The sequence below is a fragment of the Nilaparvata lugens genome, chromosome 7 (genome assembly GCF_014356525.2).
Source record: "Nilaparvata lugens isolate BPH chromosome 7, ASM1435652v1, whole genome shotgun sequence".
In the NCBI taxonomy this organism is placed as follows: domain Eukaryota; kingdom Metazoa; phylum Arthropoda; class Insecta; order Hemiptera; family Delphacidae; genus Nilaparvata; species Nilaparvata lugens.
Window position 1 is genome coordinate 57,329,236 of NC_052510.1, and position 16,904 is coordinate 57,346,139.

General features: G+C 34.9%; 1 protein-coding gene across 1 annotated transcript; it reads left to right on the forward strand.

Moving 5' to 3' along the window:
• The first annotated feature begins 5,191 nt into the window (after nt 1–5,191).
• Nucleotides 5,192–13,067, forward strand: LOC120352231. The gene is made up of 4 exons (XM_039431986.1): nt 5,192–5,288; nt 6,301–6,462; nt 10,631–10,795; nt 12,722–13,067. Exons 1-4 carry the CDS (start codon nt 5,208–5,210, stop codon nt 12,941–12,943), a joined length of 630 nt encoding a protein of 209 aa, XP_039287920.1. The 5' UTR covers nt 5,192–5,207; the 3' UTR covers nt 12,944–13,067.
• Nucleotides 13,068–16,904: the final 3,837 nt, after the last annotated feature.

A 16,904-nucleotide genomic window follows, 5' to 3' on the forward strand; every position in this document is an offset into this window, starting at 1 on the left:
ATATATATATATATATATATATATATATATATATATATATATATATATATGATATAGAAACTTGACTTATTAAATTGTATGTGACATTGACCAATTGTATCTAATTGATCCAATTATATTCAAATTATGTTGTTTTATTATTTAACAGGGCTTGTATAAGATCATCGATTTTCACGCGAAATCAAACGAATACTTCAAAATACCAGAAATTCCTATAGCTCCTTATGGCTCGTACAGATTGGAGCTCCAGTTGGCAGAGAAAGATAATCCAAACTGCCATTGTATGCGATTCTTCATGAATATTATTCCTGACGCTGAAACTGCTCTGAGAAAACAAAGGCAGAATAGCACGGAGCTGAAATGATATTGAATTTCAAATTGGAAGCTATTTTGCGAGTTATTGTTTGAAGTATCTTGGTATCTTATATTTGTATCTTGGTTACTTATTTGGAGTATCTTGGTTATATTATATGATTAACTATATTACATTAATTGTATGAATGTTTATTTGATTCATCTATTTGTATTTTACTGGTCTTGATTATTTTTTATTTCAATAAAATTTTTCATTTTATTTTATTTTTCTTCATAATAAGAGCTGTATGATTCTAAAATCATGTTAAATATAGTTAGGAATGTTTGAACTTGTGGCTAGATCACAAGATTTATTTTTCTAGCCTCGCCAATTATTTTAAAAAAATATTCATTTCCTTATAACACTGTTGTTAATAGTGAATGAATTTGATTTGATTTGTGAAGCTGATAAAGTGTTAAAAATATGCATATAAAATACCACTTGATTTTTTCGGAACATCTGGTTTATTACAACAATTTTGAGATTATCAATCAATCTCTAGTATACTGAAAGCTTATACATTGAGCAGTAGCTTTATTGCTATTGGCCGAGACAAAACCAATGTGTGAGGAATACTTGGGCGTATCTTGTCTCGGCCAATGACAGTGAAGATCAGTTTTTATTGGTCGACATTAATCACCAATCGCAAGTTTCCACCAACACTTATATTTTGCTGCTTGATGTTGAAGCTTCCACTTCACTAGAGAATAATAGAGAATGATAACTAAAGAATGATAATGGTGAAAACCAAAACTAGTATCTCAAATTGCTTCAATGGAACAGTACACTCCATGTATTCGCTAGATAAGATTCCATCTCATTCTTTATTGATATTTTTCATCTCCTTATTTTTATCAATGTTTACGTCAATACATTATGAACAAATACATGTGTCAATCATGGAATCTGAATATTTTTCCCTTCTCCTATTCGATTCTTCAATGAGGACAGAACTCTACATTTTTGTATATAAATACTTCTTTGTCTTTTTTCTGTAGGGCTACTTTTCATATAAACAAAAATATAAATATCAGTACCCTTTTAAATTATTCTGTCACATGTTTCAGACACTAATGCCATTTTCAAGAAAATAACTTAAAATGGCATTTGTGTCCGAATCATGTCCAAAATGAAGTCATTTTCTTGAAAATAGCCCAAATAATTTTCTTGAAAATGGCATTTGTGTCCGAAAAAATGTCCATAATGAAGTCATTTCCTTGAAAATGGCCCAAGAAATTTTTTTGAAAATGGCATTAGTGTCCGGAACGTGTTATGACAAAATAATTTAAAAGGGTACTGATATTTATATTTTTATTTATTTGTATACTTTGTTGTTGCTTCATAGCGGTGATTATTTTTTATTGGTGACAGATACAATTTTCCATTTCCATGCTTCAAAAAGTTATTAATCAAAGGTAAAGACCACAAGCATATCAAAATGTCATAAATCTCACTGTTTGACTTCAATCTGAAACGAATGTGAATTGCTAAAGGCGTAGGCACAACAAATTCTTCACAGCATGGCAAAACTGACTGATGTCATCATAAATTTTCGAAACATTTCTTCACAAACACGGAAAAATACCGAGGCTTTCACTCAATCTCCCATTTCAGCTGTGGCAGCTACGGACGTGGGCCCTTGTGAAAAAAGGGGAAATGAAAAACAAACACTCATAAATCGGTTCAAAGAAGAAACAATCGAAAATTACCGTCCCTTGGGTCAATATATTTTCATGCAGAAAGGTGGCTTTCCACTTGGTACAAAGGCCCCAGGCTACTGCAAGGTTCAATTTGTCAACGTTTTATTTTAATTTTCCATTTCACTTTCCACAATTCTCTCCTTCACGTGAAGTTTGTTTTTTCCGAGAGCAACACTGTTCACCACTGAAAAAGATATTTGATTACGAGTCTGTCCGTTTTCACGATGAATCAGCGCCGTGTTTACCGTGACAATTAGTCAGAAACAATATGCCGTTTCCATCAACTTGAATACGATTTGCGATCATGCAGTGAGTGAGATCCATGTCAAACCGTCAGAATTCTTCATACATTCCATCAAAATCACCCTTTCCAAACACTGCTGACAGTATCCAGTGGAGGAAAACCACGTGATTTGAAAAATCGTCCGCTGAACTTTGACTCCAACAATGAAAAATAAATGACATTTCGAAATTGAATATCTGTTCAAATGCTCACCAGCCTACGGGAATCGAGTTTTCGCAATTTTATCGGTCTTCAAAGCAAAAAAGATTGCCATCTGAAAAGAATTTTCTAGAATATTGTTTTCCATCACGAACCGTTCATTATTGAATCACTTTTTTGTTATTAAAAAGAACAGCTAGCATTCAATTTTTTCCAATAAATGAATTTTTCCCCTGTGACAATTAGATCATTTGGCAGGTCCACCATCTTCCTGGTTATACTCATAGACAAGTAGAAGGATTGGATGCCAATTTTTAGTGTATTAATATTATTATTTAACGAAAATCCAAATTGAATGTTGAGAATCACCCCGAAGACTTCTGCTTCTGCAAATATTGACTTTCCCTGTTGTTAAAGCCGTTTCAAATGAATTATGTCCAATCAAATATTCTGAATTTATGATTAAACGAGAATCCCTATTAAATTAAGTGAATCACCCCGAAAACTTCTGCTTCTGCAAATATTGACAACAGGATAAACAGCTAAATGGAAATTCGATGAGCGCTACTATTTTAGTGTGGCAATTTTTAGTGTGCTGTTATTAGGGTCTATTAGGTTCTATTGCTGTGAAGGTTATCATGGAGGATGTTGGATTTGAAGCTGGTTTGTTCATTTAGACTAATATCCATTATCTTTTTCTTACAAATTGGGTGTAAATTTTAATGTACTGTGTGGAAATATCCAATTTTAATAATCTGAAATAACAACATGAAATACTCCTTGAGAATAGTATCTCCTCTTTTTCTAAGTATCACTTCAACAATACAATATGAAATACATTATTGTTATTATTAAACGAAAATCCAAATTAAATGCTGTAATTCACCCCAGAGACTTCTGTTACTGCAAATATTGACCACAGGGTAAACAGCTAGATGGAAATTCGATTAGAGCTACTATTCAAAAATTATTTGTCAGTCCGGGAATCGAACCCAGTACCTCCTAATTGCCGGTCAGGAATGCTTACCCTTACAACAAACTGACAATCTCTGGATAGCAGCACTCATTTTATAGGAAGCCATAGCGGCCAGCCAGTCTACAGATGGAAATTACTGAGATATTGCAATTATTCAAATAATTCGAATGAAATTATTATTATTATTAAGCATTCATTCAGCATTTAATTTGGATTTTCGTTTAATTATAATAATTAATTCATTAGCATTTGAATAATTGCAATATCTCAATGATTTCCATCTGTATATGAAATACATGTACATAGAGAATATGTTTCTCATCACTCTTGAATTTATCTTTTTCATTTATTATTAGTGTTCTAAATTATTTATATTCTGAAGTATAACTGAAGTGATTGATCATCTCTTTGAGTTTATATGGAAATATTAAAATCTCCATCTATTGTTAAATTAGTCTTTTCTCCACTCTCTATTTCTCTTGTCTTCATATTCAATCTTTAGGAGATGTGAATTTGTCTTTTTGAGTTGTTGTGAATGTAATGTTGTAGTGATAGGAAAGTACTTGATATTTTCAAAACCACAGGTTTATTAGAACGATTTCAGATAATTGTGTCTTGATTTATGTTACACTATTATCAATCTCCAGTGAACTAAAAGGCTGGAGACTTGAAAAATGAGCGGCAGTGTGGTGCGAAGCCCTACGATTGGCCAGTATCTGTCGACCAATAGAGGCTGAGCTCTACTGCCATTGGCCGAGACAAGACACTCTCAAGTATTCAGAAGATGGACATGAGAACCGTTAGGCAACAACCAATAACAAAGAGCTCAGTAACAATGTAACGATTCTAATTTGTTGTATATATTCGGTTATAATAATAATTCAATGTGGATTCAAATAGTTAAATTCAAAATGTTTTTATTGCCGTGAACAAATGCATATTATTGACAAAGTCATCAGGTGAATACATCATTCATATACATTTTACATACTCAAAAACAGAGAAATATTATCATAGCAAACAGTTCCGGTACATTCATAACAATAAATTACATGTTCCAATCAATTATATTAAAGTACTCCTTATAAGTCAATGTCGGTCAATGGCTCGAAAAACCCCGTAGGCTTTTGATACAGATAGTGAATTTGTTACAGATCAGTAACTTTGATACACAATAGAAACAGTGTAATCTCTCTTCAATGGGTATAATCTAAAGTGTTACACATGAATAAAAAATTAGTCACAATGAAATAGATATAATATTGAGAGAGACTGTAATATTGTTGTAATGAGTATAAATTATATTGTAAGTATGGTATATTGGAACCATAATCTGTTCTAAAATCAACATTCCAATTTCACTTTGTTTCAAAATCCGATTCCGAATTTAATTATTTGAAACATGATATCACATTCCCTGTGCTATTTAAATTGAGAAATAGGTTTTCTATCAATATTAGCATCATATTCATGAGCAAATCATATAATATTCATAATGTTATTATGAACAAAGAGATAGCATAGAAGTTGTCATCAAATTCAAATCTCATCCACGTTGGATATCCGTTATGTAACATTATCATGCAAAGAGTTGTAACTGTTACATTTGAAACTATAAATAACCGAAAAAACTATAATATTTGAAACTGTGAATTTGCAGAAGCATTCTTGGTATTGTCACATCACAACTATCTTTCTCAATTAATGTCTATTCATGAGAAGTCTTGAAGAATTATGAAAACATATATTACCTATATAAGTTATTTCGCTTTTCTGCTTTATGTTGGAGCAGAACTAATCTTTGATGACTATGCGGTGAGTGAATTCTGTATTTATAACGTATTTATTTAGTTATTCATAGACAATAGATACAATCCAGGTGAAAATAACAGGCATTTGCTCAAATCGGATTCTAGCCTTAATAAAAAAGTCAAAATTTTTTATTCACAATACAAACAGTTGAGGGTCCTGCCAAACCCAAAGGTTCTTCGGCGGGTGCCCAGTTACAGAAAAAAATGAGTTAAAAAGATAAATAAACTTTGACAAAATAAATATTACACTTCAAAGATTTTAAGTAAAAAATGAAAGATACAAAATGCAAAAACAAGATAAGAAATATACATCAGATTTTGATACAGAATTAATAAAAAAAGGGAAAAATAAAAATTTATTAGAAAGGAATGAAATAATAAGGGGAAGGGAAATTTTTTTTTACACGAGTAATAGTACATTTTTATCGTTGAGGCAGGCGGCAGTGACAATAAAAGGAAAATTTTAAAACTTCAGCCAGCAAAAATTGAAAAATTCTAATAATATATGCGGTCATTACGAATAAATAAACCAGTATTTATTGGAGATCTTTCCATGAAGTTTGGAGTAGATTCCATGACTTTTTTGCTCATATTCTTTATTCTTTATTGACTCATACAATAATAAGTAGGCTACATCAAAATGATAGGGAGAGGACAAATGAAGTAGCCTTGTTCTATTCCTCTCTCAAATTTAGATAAGGTTACACATAGTCCGAAATAACTTACTTGAGTGAATTGCTTACATTGTAATGATTTTTTCCTACATATACCTTGAAAAGTGACCATTCCTTTACTGATTGCAGGCTGCAAAGAATCACTTTTTGCTCCAGATTTGCAGCATGACAACGCAAAATAGTTAGTAGGTTATATGAAGGACAAGTGCAGGTGAATCTAAATTAAGTTGGTAACACTGATTGTGGTAGTCTCTTCAAACTAAGATTAATTCTTTTTATAATTTCATAGTTTTTCGGTTCTGGATTGGTTTTCTATGGCTTATTCAGTTCATGGTTTTGTAGGGACCATACGAGCAGAGGCCTCTGGGATCGGAGCTGTGTCGAATAACAGGGAATAAATGCGGAGATGTGACTTTTACTAGACGCAAGCTGCCGGGGAAAGACAAAGATTGGCAGTTCAACGTCTCCGTGAGGAACTACATTTATATGAAAGATACAACCACTGTAAGATTTTACAAAAATCTATTTTTTACAATAATTTTCTCATAAGCACTTAGTAACGGAAATGAAGTAAGTTATCGGATACTTCATTTTCATGCAACTCAGGGATAATATTATTCTCTCTCTACCCTTAACCTAGCTCCGCAGTGCAGGCTGGATGCTTGTCTGACTCGGACTAGGCGCTGAGACAGCAAATAATAGCAGCGTTGGTGGGAATGCGAGCGGCCGCAGTAAACCTAGCTCCGCAGTGCAGGCTGGATGCTTGTCTGACTCGGACTAGGCGCTGAGACAGCAAGTAATAGCAGCGTTGGTGGGAATGCGAGCGGCCGCAGTAACATCTTCCACCCAGCAATGGTCGGCGTAGTTCCGCCTAGCGGACAGACGAAAGATCAAACCAGTCGGTTATTTGATCCTCCAGCCAGGCTCAGCCAAGCAGCCGAGACAATAGAACAATGGAGTGGCGGTCTTATTCGCGTTCATCATCAGTTTTCTTTCTCACGATTATTTTTATTTTTGTGTTGCCTATAAACTCCAGTCACCAGTAAAGAGTTTCCAGAAACGTGGTGTACTACCATATTAATGACTTTTCATGATGATTTTTAATTATTTAAAAATATTGTTGACATTCTGAGCCTTCAGGCTAAACTTGGGGTCGCTGAGAACGAATCTGCAATCAGAATTTCTCTATCACGAAAAATAACGAAAAAAACCCAGCTGTTGATCTTCCGGCAACTGTTAACAGTCATCCTGCAATGCGGCCGAAACACTTCCAAGCCAGACACCCATCTCAAATGACAACAACGCCAAGCTGTGAGAAACCATCCTGCACTGCGGCGCTAGGTTAACATCTTCCACCCAGCAATGGTCGGCGTAGTTCCGCCTAGCGGACAGACGAAAGATCAATCCAGTCGGTTATTTGATCCCTCCAGCCAGGCTCAGCCAAGCAGCCGAGACAATAGAACAATGGAGTGACGGTCTTATTCGCGTTCATCAGCAGTTTTCTTTCTCACGATTATTTTTATTTTTGTGTTGCCTATAAACTCCAGTCACCAGTAAAAAGTTTCCAGAAACGTGGTGTACTACCATATTAATAAATTTTCTTGATGATTTTTAATTATTTAAAAACATTGTTGACATTCTGAGCCTTCAGGCTAAACTTGGGGTCGCTGAGAACGAATCTGCAATCAGAATTTCTCTCTCACGAAAAATAACGAAAAAAAATCCAGCTGTTGATCTTCCGGCAACCGTTAACAGTCATCCTGCAATGCGGCCGAAACACTTCCAAGCCAGACACCCATCTCGAATGACAACAACGCCAAGCTGTAAGAAACCATCCTGCACTGCGGCGCTAGATTTAGTGTTATTTCCCATAGAGTTATTCCCATCGTTTTGGAATTTCGGATCTCAAAAACGGCTCTAACGATTTTCACAAGATTTGAAACATGGTAGGTCTATGATATAAAGATTCGATAGAATGAAAGATACAACCACTGTAAGATTTTCCAAAAAAATATTATTTTTATAATAATTTTTCTAGATAAGCACTTAGTAACGGGAATGAAGTAAGTTATCGGATACTTCATTTTCGTGCAACTCAGGGATAATATTATTCTCTCTCTACCCTTAGTGTTATTCCATCGTTTTGGAATTTCGGATCTCGAAAACGGCTCTAACGATTTTCACAAAATTTGAAACATGGTAGGTCTATGATATAAAGATTCGATACAACGAAAGATACAACCACTGTAAGATTTTCTAAAAATGTATTATTTTTATAATAATTTTTCTAGATAAGCACTTAGTAACGGAAATGAAGTTAGTTATCGGATACTTCATTTTGGTGCAACTCAGGGATAATAAATTATTCTCTCTCTACCCTTAGTGTTATTTCCCATAGAGTTATTCCCATCGTTTTGGAATTTCCTGTACTTCTATATCACATCATCCTATCATATTAAGCGAGTAATTTCTGTATTCATATATCTTGAATGAAAAAGACCAAGAAATTGTCAAAAAAAGCACTGATTTATTGATAATTAGAAAGACCGGTTCAGTTATTACACCATTGTCAATCTCTGATAAACTGAAACAATACAAGAGCAGCAGAATTTATACTAGTAGGCGAGTACTGCTATTGGTCGAGGGCATGAACCCCTGCCATTGGCCTAGCTAGACAGTCTCCTCCCACTCAACGGTGTGGCAAAATGGCGGCTTAAGCAACAGAATCGCCATGATAATAAAATTTACTTTCAGTACAAAATAAGAACCAAGAAAACAAGTGTGAAAGATAATAAAACATATATGTAAATGGAAAAACTATTGACTAATGTACTATTACATTAGTCAATAGTTTGAATGACCTCTACATTAGCAGTACTCGCCTACTAGTATAAATTCTGCTGCTCTTGTATTTTGTTTTAGTTTATCAGAGATTGACAATGGTGTAATAACCGAAACCGGTCTTTCTAATTATCAATAAATCAGTGATTTTTTGACAATTTCTTAGTCTTTTTCATTCAATATTGATAATTACCACAATATCAACTTCTCAACTACACAAAAAGTGAAACAAATGATATATCTGGTTATTTTTATAACTTGTTATTTTTATGTCTGGCTATTTTTATATCTGGTTATTCATGTTTAACGGATCTCGAAAACGGCTCTAACGATTATCACAAAATTTGAAACATGGTAGGTCTATGATATAAAGACCGATTGCACTAGGTCTCATCCTTGAGAAAACTCGCTGACCGACATTAAAAGGATAATTTATCCTTGGCTGAAACAGCTGTGGATAGTAAAAAAGTGAGTATGTGAAAAATCAAAATATCGCATCCCCGAAATTCATAAGATTACGTATAGCCAGCTGTGGAATATAAACAGGATCATTCTAGAGAATTGTGTTCTGTTTATCAAAAAAAAAAAATAACGAGCGAAGTTCGGTGCCCCGATATTAATTATAATGTGAGCAAGTTTAGTCTACAGCTCTAGGCGTTTCTCGCATCTCATCTGTTATTTATTTCGATTATTCCAGTTCCCATCGATAAAATTCCTCATACACGTATACACCTGTTTGTTCCACAGTTCGGGCGGTCTACCTCATCTTCTTGTTACAAATATCACAGTAGTATTTTGTAAAACAAATTCAGGCTTGATATGAAGTTTATTGTAGTACATGTTCATGTGGAGTAGTTACAATTTTTGAAGGTTGAAAATGTGCTTCGATTGAGCATTTTGTATTTCAAAATTGATGCTTTTCAATCAAAATACTGTCAGGTATTAATTCATCTGACGTGTGTCACAGACTGCTCTGTGGGCTGTTATTTTTATCTATCATATTAACTCCTCAAACTTATCAATTGAATATCGGGGACCGAGCTTCGCTCTGAAGTACAAAAGCATAAAAAAATTATAACGAAAGAAGAAATATTATAATAACATTCATAACAATCATACAGAGATGTTCTATCTAATCACAGTAAATTGAGATTAATTCCCAGTGGAATGGAAAAATTTCCCTAACGGCCCAGTTGCACAAAAGCCGGTTAGATTTTTATTCTGATTAACTTGACGTGAACCAAATCAGAGATGACCATTTCGAAAAGATGGATCTACTGGAATTAATCAGGAATGAAAATAACCCGGCTTTTTGCAACCGGCACTAAGTACCTGATTGAATGATTACAAAAGTTCAACTGCTGAGTCATAATTTTGACACAGTCCCACACACATGAACTCGCTCACTCACTTCCATCACCAACAGACGACGAAATAATTATTATCAGCTGTTTTTCCAAGGATGATCATAATTATCCTTTTAATGTCCTTCAGCGAATTTTCCCAGGAATGATACCTAGTGCAATCAAATCTTTCTATTATAAACCTACTATGCTCTGAATTTCGTGAGAATCGTTAGAGCCGTTTTCGAGATCCGGTAAATACAAACATATAAACATCTGAACATATAAACAGAAGTTGCTTGTTTAAAAGTATAGGATTACACGCGACTACCTTTGATATTGCTGGCCTGACCTTCTATTTTCTACTATAGTTCAATAAATTACTTCCATAGAATAAAAGATTTCTCACAATACACAATGAATAATTATAATCAAGTAAATTGTTGTATGATATTATGATAGTTTATAGTTTAACATTTCTTTATAAGGTACGGATAGTAGCATCAACCAAAGGAGCAAGTGGCCATTACAACAGTTTAGGAGACATCACTCGACCAGCGTGTAAGTGGCTTGAATGGATCAAGACTTTTGTCAATGACCTGGCAGAGTATACAGGCTACAACCCAGAAAATGCTTGTCTAGCAGCGATTCCGGTACGTTCATATTATGAATAAATGATTATTTCCCAAAAAAACTAAAATTACTACATCGAATACAGAAAATATTTAATTGTTTACAATTACATACAATGATTAGTTTCAGAGATTTCTTATAATGTGTCCTCTACTTGTTTAGTTTTTTCTGTATGGAAATTGAGCTACTCCACTATGGCGTACAATGTTCTAGATTGGGTTTTGTTTGTTTGTTTTTTGTGTGCGGATGATTATAATTTTTTTCAATTCAAATTCAAATTTATTCATTCCTTGTACAATATTACAAAAATAATCAAATTGACATGTTCAATGTATAAATACAAAAAATCAAAGTACAAGAGAATGTTAAGCTCACAAGACATGAGTCCGTTCGTGAGCTTAATTAATAAATAAATTAACTTTAATAACTAGAAAGTGAAATATAACAAGAATGAAAAAATAGAATGAAATACAGTTGAATGTAAGTATACTATTGAAATATAAGTATAACAATGTTCACAGTGGAGTTGGTGCAGGATAAAAGACGTAAACTAGACAGCACAGCAACAACAAGATAAAAAGTGTGATTTTTAAAAAAAGGAAATATGTATCGTGTAAAAAGAAAAAAATATGAATGATTTATGGGCTTTGTATCTGATTTAATGATTTATAGGATTAGTAATTAGCAAGTGTTTAGTAAGTCATTAGGTGTTCAGTTGAAAATATGAGTTGTTTAAAATAATGTTTTTTATGTTCTATCTTCCATTGCTCATCAACCAGTTGTTGATATAACATAAATTATCTACCAGAACTCCCACAAATCCAAAATGTGTAGAATACATTTTTTTCATGTTCTGTCTTCTCCTTGAAGTGAGGAATCTTCAATCAACGGCATGAGGATGTGTTCATTATCATGAAGCAGTTTCGAATGATTATGTCTAATCAATTATTCTAAATTCATTATTAAACGAAAATCCCAATTAAATGCTGTGATAAATCACCCCGAAGAATTCTGCTACTGCAAATATTGACAACAGGGTGAACAGCTAGATGGAAATTCGATGAGCGCTACTATACTTTACCCTGTTGTCAATATTGATTCCTCATTCTTTATTGATTCTTTATCACAAAAATGACAATGTATTGCCAGGTATTGCAAGACTCATTGCATACTAACACTACATTATAATGAAAACAGATGAGAATTTATCTTATTGAGAACAGATAATAGATATTTGGAAAAGTAGATAACTTCTAGAAACAAAGAGTAGAACCAACTTGTTAAATAATACAGAATAGAAATATTTGCAGTAGCAGAAGTCTTCAAGGTGATTTACAGCATTTAATTGGGATTTTCGTTCAATAGTAATTATTCATTCATAATTTTGAACAAATGCAACATCTAATTTATTTTCATCTGTAATCGGAAATTCTTATTTTCTTTAAAAAAAATATTTGAATGTCACTGCAATGCCAGATCTGAATCGGATTAAAACACAGAACAAGTGTTTGTACACATGAATGTATATTTCTTGAAACTATCCTACAAATATTCTTCATTGATTTATTCATTCTTTACTTCATACAATAAGAAGTAACTCTTCAAAATGATAGGAAGAGAAAAAATAGAGTAATCTTGTGCTTTTCCTTCCCGAATTTAGATAAAGTTACACATAGTCCGATAGTCCGAAATAGGTTGTCTTGTAGTTGTTCACTTCAAAAAATCTTCAATGAGAAGTAACACTTCAAAATGACAGTAAGAGAAAAAATAGAGTAACCTTGTGCTATTCCTTCCCGATTTTAGATAAGGTTACACATAGTCCGGAGTAGGCTAGGTATTGTAGTTGTTCACTTCACAAAATTCAGTCCTTAATTATCTTCATAAAATAGATTTTTAAATTGGTATCACATTATTTGTTCCAGTAATATTATTTTTTTATTTCACAGGGATTGTATGAGGTGGTTAACTTCCATGTAAAAGCGCAATCTCATTTCAGAATAGCCCGGATACCAATAGCTCCATATGGTATTTATAAATTTGAGTTTCGTATGTCAGAGAAAAATAATCCAAACTGTTATTGTATGCGAGTCTTCATGGAGGTATTTCCTGATGCCAAAACTATTCTTAGGAAGCAGAGAATGAATCGCACGAAATTTCAGATACACTGATCTTGAACCTGAATGTACCTGCGCTGCGCCACAAACGCGCGTTCCGCGAACAAGGAGTCGTTAAGTATGATGATCGAGATCAGAGCAAAAGCTTGTCACGTGTTCGTTGCGCGCGAACGGAATCGCGCGACTTGCTATCGTCTTGCGTACTGCTCGCGTTCCGTTTATGTGTCGCGCAGCGCGTAAGTCTGTACGCACCTTGAGAATATTCGAGTTTTCATAATAAATTGATAATCAAATCATAAAAATGAATAATTGAATAGAATAGATTATCTTTATTGCAATGCATGATAAGGGAAAAGATCTGTACGCACCTTTAAAAATTCGAGTTTTTATAATGAATTGATAATCAAGTCATAAAAATGAATAATTGAATAGAATAGATATATCTATCAATATCTTTATTGCAATGTATGATAAGGGATAAGTCAGCACTACCAATTGCACAATGAGAAGGAAACAAAATAAAATGTGATTCTTATCTTTCTTGAATCTTCTCTATAGATTTGTGTTCAGTTTCTACTATTTTGAGTATCATTCAATTTTTGTCGATTGCTTTGAATAATATTAAGAATATATCGAAATAATAATTGCAAGATGTGTCTTTCCTTCAACCTCCATTTAATTTTTTTCTACATTGAATCTTGACTCCTACATCAATTTGAATAATAGGTGAGTGCCAATCAACTGGTGAATAGTGAGTTGATCCAAATTTGGAGGAAGCCACCATAAATACAATTCCCAGCTCACACTTATCATACAGCGTTCCAATCCTACTGTTCGATTATTTAAACAAAGCTTGACAGCAGCTTAAAATAAAGCTTCAACCACAGCTGTTAACTTCAGTAGCAGTTCTTTTATCCGTCATGATACTGTTCTATATAATGATTTTGAACTACCCCCACCACATTATTTGGCTCCACTGCCATTATAACGTGGAGCTCACTGAAGGCATACCTACGATATGAGCGTAGTTTCTGCAGAAATCGAAAGCAGATTGCAGTTGGTGGAGTTGGCAACAACTGCACAAAGATAGATAGAGGCTACGTTGGCAGGGACTGAAGTAGTGAAGCCTTCCTCACAGTTGACAAGAATGGCTTGGGAACAGCAGATGACGGAAGAGAGTGAGAGAGAAATAGAAGAGAGAGAAAGACAGGAGAGGGGGGGTGTTGGTGGGGGTAAGAGAGAGAGAGAGATTGAGAGTGCGTGTGAGAGAGAATGATAAGACTTGAAGACTCCTCAAACATGCCAGATATAATGCGACCATAGGAAGAGCTGGACTTACCTTCCTGCCTCCTCTAATCGGTCCCCAAGGAGTTTCTACCTTGAGTAGTGATAGACGTTGGGGGGGGGGGGAATTTGTATGGGTTAGGGGGAGTAACCTAGAAGTGAATGTGAATCCCTCAGCTTCCAGCGGCAGCAGTGGTAGCATATCTCTCTGGGACCAACCGCCAACTATTTATCAACCTGCTTGGATGGCGTCCGTGTGCTCCTGAAGCGGGCTAAGCGAGTTCTACGGACTCCCTCAGGACTTCTTGTTCCTCCGTCGTTATGTTTGCTACTGCGTGCTTCTCCTCAACCTCCTCTCTCGGTCACTCTCTTTTCCCCACCCACCTCACCCGGAGGGTCCACGGAAAAAAAGTCTAAAATAAACTGCCACACCACTGCGAAAGTGAACGGCACACCACGTTACTCGATAAATAATTTATTTTTGGCTCCCCAATGGTTGCGAAATCATTTTCGGCCGTAGTTTTGGTGCAGTGCTATCTAGATTCTGCAACCGCGTCTTTTGAAAAAAGTGTGTTTTTTCAAGCTTAGACCAGTTATAGAATAGACACGGCCTATTGTATATTTATACTGAAAGTCGATGAAGCCAACATCTACTGCCATATCTCCAAATCGTGACGTCAGCATCAGATAGAAAACTTTTCTGTAGTTTTTGTTTACATTGTTTTCCATAGCAGTTTGTGTCTATTTCAGCGGGAGCGCAGCTGGAGTTTACCATTTTAATGAATATTAATTTACATCCTTCTGAAATAGACACAATCTGAAAATCTTCTATCCGATGATGACGTCACGATTGGAGATATGGCAGTAGATGTTGGCTTCAGAGACTAGACTTCCCAGCGTGTCTATTCTATAACTGGTCTGAGTTTTCAAGCTATACATGAACATGGACATAAGTAAACTCGGAATTTGTCGTGTGTTGTAGCACAGAATAGTGAAGCACTATTATTTAAGCACTATTTATTCCGTGGTTGTAGTCTTCTCATTTCTAGATCCGAATTGTGGGGTTTTAAGATATGTATATGAACCTGTAAAGAATTGGGGTTTGTCATCAATTATTCACCAACGCACTGACCATTAATTACTCACGAACGAGCAAAAGGCTCAGTAGACATCATCCACAATGGAAAAAATGTATTATTTTCTTCCTGTATCTTAAAAAATGTCAATAAGGGTTCTGATTTTTATTTCTAACTAGCAGGTAACCTGTGATTCGCAAGGAGCTAATTATAATAATAATATCGAGTGACCTGGCTGGCTCAGGTCTGGTGTCAGAGCTTTCAGGTCGCTACTGATCAATTTCAGGGCCTCTGACATGACCTAACGACTGCTTTTCAGACAGCCGGGACCGACGGCTCAACGAGCACGGGAGTGGCCGAGATAAATATCTTCCCGGGATTTGAACCCGGGCCTCTGAATCATAAAGCCAGCATCTGATCCATTCGACTATGGCCACTCTCAATTGAAAATGGGATCTAATTGAAAACTTGACAAACTGAACACTTGACCTACTGAATTATTGAAGAAATTTAAACAGGCCTTTCTCGGTTCCCCATCTCATCAGTTAAATTTACCTAGTACTACACTTTTTGAACAGCATTCCTAGAGATTCCTGTTAGCAATGTTATAATTCGGAAAAAGGGCTGAAACAGGCACTTCGTTCTAGCATGTTTCGGACGCTATTTTCCAACCGCTATTTTTAAAAGCTGGGTTTACACCAAAGTTATTATTATAAATGAAGAAAATAAAAATTTCAGTACCCTTTTTTGAAAACTTTTATCGATAATCATGAAAATGGTACCAAATGTTCAGAAAGATTTGGACATCTGGCGCCGTACCGCCAAATTTTGATATCACTTATCAATTTTTTCCTATTGAACGTCAAACTTTGCCAAATTTTCTCCAAGTTCATCGAATTTAAAAGTCATTTTATAGTTGAAAATGGAATTGGCGGTACGGCGCGAGATGTCTAAGAGGTATGCATACCTCTTAAATGTCTTTGATTGAAACTATGAGACTTATACAAATACAGTGATAGACTGGCTTCTCCACACATCTGTGTAATCACTTGTCAGCTGATTCATGATGAATAATTCTATACTGATTTTCACTCTAATATTGACGTATGAAGGAGGCTCCTTCTTCCTTTTATATTATCCTTGAGATGCAAAATTTTCAAAAACCTGTTTTTGCGTCGACGCGCAATTTGAAAAGGAACATACCTTTCAAATTTCATGGAAATCTATTACCGCGTTTCGCCGTAAATGCTCAACATATAAACATTTAAACATAAAGAGAAATGCCAAACCGCCGACTTGAATCTTAGACCTCACTTCGCTCGGTCATTATAGATATCACATGAAATTCTCATCACTAAACCAATTACACCGAGTAATATACCAACATACTCGTATACCAAAGCAATCTACTGAAAATTCCAATTTACACAGTAGATTTACTCAAAACCGCACCAAATCCCAGCTACTAAATTCTGAATCTTCAAATCCACTACAATTGGAGGCTGAACTTGGAGTTGGAGGCCAGATGCTCTATTGGAAGCTACTGCTAGGCTTAGTAGGGAATTAAGGCCTTCTACTCCAAATGGCACAACCCAAGCTTGATCTTCTATTCCTACTGTAGTGATTGTCCTGGATCTGAGTTGATTTACCTCAAA